At 50.2% G+C, this 5,561-nt stretch overlaps 3 protein-coding genes across 3 annotated transcripts; 1 reads left to right on the top strand and 2 right to left on the bottom strand.

Annotated features, from left to right (window-relative positions):
- Positions 1-1,142: 1,142 nt before the first annotated feature.
- On the bottom strand, positions 1,143-1,408 carry PHALS_04505 (uncharacterized protein; the record flags this gene model as incomplete). Its single annotated transcript, XM_024722322.1, has 2 exons — positions 1,143-1,280; positions 1,373-1,408. The coding sequence occupies 2 exons, from the start codon at positions 1,406-1,408 to the stop codon at positions 1,143-1,145; spliced, it is 174 nt and encodes a 57-aa protein (XP_024573410.1).
- Positions 1,409-2,568: 1,160 nt separating this feature from the next.
- PHALS_04504 (uncharacterized protein) lies at positions 2,569-2,936 on the bottom strand (the record flags this gene model as incomplete). Its single annotated transcript, XM_024722321.1, has 3 exons — positions 2,569-2,577; positions 2,656-2,748; positions 2,823-2,936. 3 exons carry the CDS (start codon positions 2,934-2,936, stop codon positions 2,569-2,571), a joined length of 216 nt encoding a protein of 71 aa, XP_024573409.1.
- Positions 2,937-4,528: 1,592 nt separating this feature from the next.
- On the top strand, positions 4,529-5,254 carry PHALS_04503 (FOG: Transposon-encoded proteins with TYA, reverse transcriptase, integrase domains in various combinations; the record flags this gene model as incomplete). Its single annotated transcript, XM_024722320.1, has 1 exon — positions 4,529-5,254. One exon carries the CDS (start codon positions 4,529-4,531, stop codon positions 5,252-5,254), a length of 726 nt encoding a protein of 241 aa, XP_024573408.1.
- Positions 5,255-5,561: the final 307 nt, after the last annotated feature.

Genomic DNA, 5,561 nt, shown 5'->3' with positions numbered 1-5,561 from the left:
GATCATAACCATGATCCCCGACACCGAACGTCGGTCGTCGATATTACTGCCCCAATCCACGTCCGTGTATGTCTCGGCCTTCAGCTCACTTGTGCCTCCTTGATAGACGATTCCAATTGCCTTTGTAGTCTTGGGGTAACAAAGAACGGGGTTGGCCGCCTTCCAGTGCTGTTTCCCCATGTTTTCCAAGAACCTTGACAACTGCGTCACCACGTACGCAACGTTGGGGCGTGTACAAGTAGTAATGTGCAGCAGGCACCCGATCAGCGATCAGTACGGCTTCGTCCGCACCTCGTTCCAGCCCGCATTCGTGGTCGGGGATTGATGCTTCGACGGCTTGAGTCCCGACTCGCACGGATTCTCCACAGCCTTGGCGTCTTGCTGATTGAAGCGCTCCACCACGTCGTTAATGTAGCGCGTTTGCGTGATGGTCAGTAAATTCGCTGACCTCTGGTGGTCAATCTTCATTCCCAAGATGAACTTATCCTCGCCCAGCTCCTTCATCTAAAAACCTTCTTGAGTCTCATCTTGACGTCCTGGATTTCCTTGCTCGTCTTCGCCGCGATGAAAATGTCGTCGACGTAAAGACATACGTGCACATGTAGCCCCCGGCGTCTTCATTGCCATACGACACCTCCATGTGCACGCGTTCCCTGAGGTCGCTGTTGAGGAATGCCGTGTCCACATCCAACTGCTCTGTCACGTACTTCTCCTTCATTGTAACCGCCAATACCACACGAATCGAGTTCATGTTGGCCACCAGTGAGTAGGTTTTGAAGAAGTCTACGCCAAACGTCTGCCTGAAATCCTTCGCCACGAGCCGAGCCTTGTACCGAACCACTTTCCCATGCTCGTTCCGCTTCTTGGCAAACGCCCATCTGCTCTCAATAGGTCGTATATTCGCCGACCTCGGTACCAGTGTCCATGATCCATTCCGTTCATGCGCTCGCAGATCTACCTTCATCGCCTTCACCCACTCCGCCGCATCGTCACCATCCATGGCTTGCTGATACGTCGTAAATGCATCGTCAGCTTTGCCGACACTAGCAGCATACACCAGCACTGCCTCAGCGAGCAGTCCGTCTTCATCAATGCGCGATCGCTTAGGCGATGTTGGCCAGAAGTGGTCGTTGTTGTCAGGATCACTGTCGGTCCCATGGTGCTCGTCGTTGTTCGTCGATTCCACAATCACCGATTCGTAATTCGCGAAGCCATCGTTCAGCAGTAGCATCGGTGTCTCTGCTCGGCGAACACACTCCGTCCTCGGGTGAAACACCATGCTGTCACCGGTCGTCAGCCCTAAAGATCTTCTGTACGTCGTCAGCTCTCTACTCGACGATGTCGGCTCTGGTTCAACTTTCTGCATTTATACGTCATCACCGCCGAGTTCTTCCTCAGCAGGCGGCATTGGTTCGTCGACGGTAGGTTGCACCTGTGGCTGCACGTCTTCATGCTGCACTAAATCGTCGACCTTCGTGGTCACATGGACGATTATCGACTGGTTCGGTACAGCCGTATCGTAGATACCGTTGACCTCCCGTTCATCCAGTCTAGTGAACGTGACACTTTGAGCCTGTTCCACTCCAAGTTGTACACCCTGTACCCCTTGACGTTCTCAGCGTACCCCAAAACATACACTTGAAGCTCTTTGCATCCAGCTTCGTACGTTTGCCGTCTTTCGCATGAGCATACCCGGTAGAGCCGAACACGCGCAAAAGCTCCATGCGCGGCTTCATCTTGATGCACAGCTCATACGGTGTCATGCTCGTGTGAACACTGTTCGTGGTCCTGTTGATCGAGTACACCACTGTATTCACCGCCTCGGGTGGAGAGTGCTGCCATCATTACGACACAGAAGATGACATGTTCTTGGGTTACGCAGCAGTCTGTCGAGAAAAAATCATCTTCGTTAAAATTGCCCGCACGTCACATAATGCTGCGTAGCACGACAGCCCATCTTGTGGCTAGTCAAGGATGTTACCAGTGTTTTGCTGTACGCCGTGGTTGGGCAATTCAATGAATTTATGCCCCTGTCTACACTGGCATTGTATCTCGCTGGCAGTTTGAAGCAGTCGCTGAGTTAGTTATCTGTGTTTCTCATGATTGATACATGAGCAGCTCGGGCTAATTTAGCACATGTATGAGCAACTGAAACACAAAACAGGCATGAATATGCTGCTTGTGGTCTTTGCCTTGGCAGGGATGATGACACCGGCGTTCTTGAAATCAGATAGCAATTTGGCCTTTCCGGAGACGCTGCCTGTAGTAATTTCGTTAGTTTGATTGCTGACCTAGCTTCTTCTTATACTAAATTTCTGTCACCAGCCTAAGATAGAGATAAATGGGTTCTCAAGCAAAAACAGACGTAGGAACGAATCTTATCAAAATATGCCTTTACACATAGAGCTTAATCAAGATCAATGTCACTCTGCCTTTTTCGCTCAAGACATCAAGAATCACCTCCGACCGCTGCATTACCGGCACTATTTTGATAGATTTGTCTGGACAACAGCACAAAGCGACAAATCTGAAAAGATAAGATTGTAACGTCTGGACCCATCTCCATCTTCAGCTGTTCTGCAAAAATTAAAATTCTTGTCAAAAGGCCGCTCGTACTCATATATTTTCGCAAAATTACAGCTCGTGCCCGAGCACCGGCTCTAATAGGCTGGATCCTAGACTCACACCTGACTGTGTGACAATCTCAGGCAATGAAAACCCTGCAAGTCCAAATAGTAGCTGTGTTATCTTCTCTTGTGCTTAACTTGCTGCTCGCCATTAACCAGCATGTCGTGGGATTCTTCCTCGACAACAGTAGATACCGTTGGACTCATAACCTGTAGGAGTTCAAAAATTTGGGTCGTGATAGCTTTGCTACCAGAATCAACCGTTTTTTTCATACACGCGGTATCTAGCATAAGTGTAAGCAACACCATCTTGTTACGCCAGCCCTTTTCCCTAATTTTTATAACGCTGTAGCCATATCACACCCGTCATTTTCTGCTCATCGCATCGGCTTGCTAGTTTAGCTCACGCTGTCCGGGACAAGTTGGTCTGACAATCCACTTCTATTTAGTTGTAAAGTGTCTCATGCAGTACGAAGCTGAAAACTCTCAAGTGGGTATGGCATCGATAATGCAGCTATCATCCAGCCAAACCCATGTTTGTGTATGAGCTTACAATTGTACTTCGGATCTATAGACCAGCGCTTGCTTTACAACCATAGTCTTACATACAAATTTAATGACTCCAATCAAATCATTGTTCCTTACTTTCTGATAACTCAACTGATCTATTGTAAGTACCTATATCACGTATAGAATACATTGAAAGGGCAAGCGACCCAGTATGAGGTCACCAGTCGGCATAGCGTATGCCGAACATATACAATTAACCAGATATACAGGTTGTGAAACGTTGCTTTAAATATGAAGACATCAAAAGCTCTACACCCAGGGATATACCGCGGCATTACGTGTTATCGTAAGTATACTGGGAAAAGGTGGACGAGAGCTGAAATAATTGGACACTCAGTACAGTAAGCTACACAATGGGCCCATTCAGGACAAAAGACATCATCATCGGCTTACTTGTTAGCTCCTACCATGGGTTATATGCTCTGTAAGACGGCTCCAAGTTTAGTCTTCGGGAGATGTCAATTTCGACATGCAAAGAAAAAATGCCACCAGGATGGCAGAGCGCTTTCTCAAGCAGCAGGTCAAAAAATGCTGGGAAAACCCGCCTGCTCTATAACTCGCAATATAGCGCTCGCTGCACAGATTTCTTTTCAAGGCAATCGTAGCAAAATGGATGAAATTTGCCTCAGTGAAAAAACTTGAAATATGCTGGATGAAACACTATATACCTAATGACAGTGTCTGACACAATTAGGGCCGCGGACAACTTAAAAAAGTGTTGAAGTGGCGCCACGTAATGAAAGATGGACGAGCCAAGGACTCATCGATTGATGACGTGAAGGTGATCAATGGTCTGGAGAGCGCGTGAGGCCGCGCATGAGCTCGGCGAAGATAGGGAACTGACTCGACAAATGATGACTGGGATCGGCGTCTCACGTATGGAAAGATCCGATTGGGAGATAATGGAGTGAGTGCTGGATGTGATTGGATCATATTCAAAACTCCCCTCGCGGCGACCATTCATCTTGTCGGGGCGTCGCAGGGAGAAGCTCGAGGGCGGCTGCTGCAGGGGCACAGGGAACAAGAAGGGCAAGAAGGGTGCACAAGAAGGTAGTTTCGGACATGTAGGAAGGGTAGATTGTGTAGCTGCTAACTAATTCACTTCGGCATTTGGCCTCCAATACTCAACAGAATAACAGCCGCACAAGACTCTCAAGCCACTAGACGCCGCCTCGATGTCGACGAAGAAGGCTGAAGTCCTACTGGGAAGCGACAACTACTTTCACAGGGATTTCGCCATGCGCATGACGCTGACGAGGAAGGGACTGCTGGCTCATGTGCAGACGGTGAAGCCGGAAGTAGAGATGACGGAGGCGTAGCTGCTAAACGACATGAAGGCGCTCGGTTCGATCGCCCAAGGCGTGTCGTTGGAGCACCAGACGAAGATTCGCTCGGTGACCTCGGCGATTCAAGCGTGGGGGACTCTGCGGGAGTTCTACAACCGGAACACGATGCACAATCGTGTGATGATGACTCACCGACTCCATGAGTTCAAGATAGAGAAAGGGGCGACGATGGCGAAGCACCTCGACAAATTCGACGAGCTCGTCGAGCTCGTCGTGGGTCTCCAATCGCTCGGCGAACCACTGGACGATGCCCGTCAGTTGGTTATATTGCTGAGCCGCCTGCTCAGCGAGTTCGAGCTGATCTCGTCAATCATCGAGAACATTAAGGACGTCACGCTGATCGAGGTGAAAAAGAAGTTGCTGAAGGAGTACGAGCGACTGGAAAAGAAGAAAACGTCGGAGCGTGCGTTGAAGGTCACCTCGGATGATGGCAGGGGCAAGAACGGCAAGTCTGGCAAACGCGGCAGAAACAACGACCGCAAGGGCAACGGCGCGAAGAATAATGGCGGGCTCCAATACAAGTGTTTTAGTTGTGACCAGGTCGGACACATGAAGCGGGACTGCCCGAACAAGGTCGACGGCAGTGACGATGGGGCAGTGTTCGCGGTCAGCGAATTAAGTCCGGTGAATGGGTCAGTAGACTCAGTGATCACCAGTGCATGGCTGATACTGCACTCGCTATTGGCAAGGATCGATTGCCGAGCTGGCTGATCGACAGTGGTACGACGTCGCACATGACGCCGTACCGGGACGACCTCTTCGAGGATGAGGTCGTGAACACGAACATCGAGGTGATCATCGCTGATGGTAAGTAAGCTGCGCGTAGCGGGAACCGGGTCGGTGCGCTCTAAGGGCATCGACGGCAAGCGCATCCGGATGACGGAGGTACTCCATATTCCTGGCCTCGATCGCCGACTGCCGTCGGCGGGGAAAAAAGTTGGCAGGACGCAGGTCGAGCGTCGAGTTCCAGCGGAATTTGTGTGTTATCTGGGGCAAGTCGAGTGCGATTGCCTCGAGG

This window comes from Plasmopara halstedii (assembly GCF_900000015.1).
Source record: "Plasmopara halstedii genome assembly, contig: Scaffold_262, whole genome shotgun sequence".
Taxonomy (NCBI): domain Eukaryota; phylum Oomycota; class Peronosporomycetes; order Peronosporales; family Peronosporaceae; genus Plasmopara; species Plasmopara halstedii.
The sequence above is the reverse complement of the archived record's forward strand: the minus strand, read 5'-3'. Positions and strand labels throughout refer to the sequence as shown.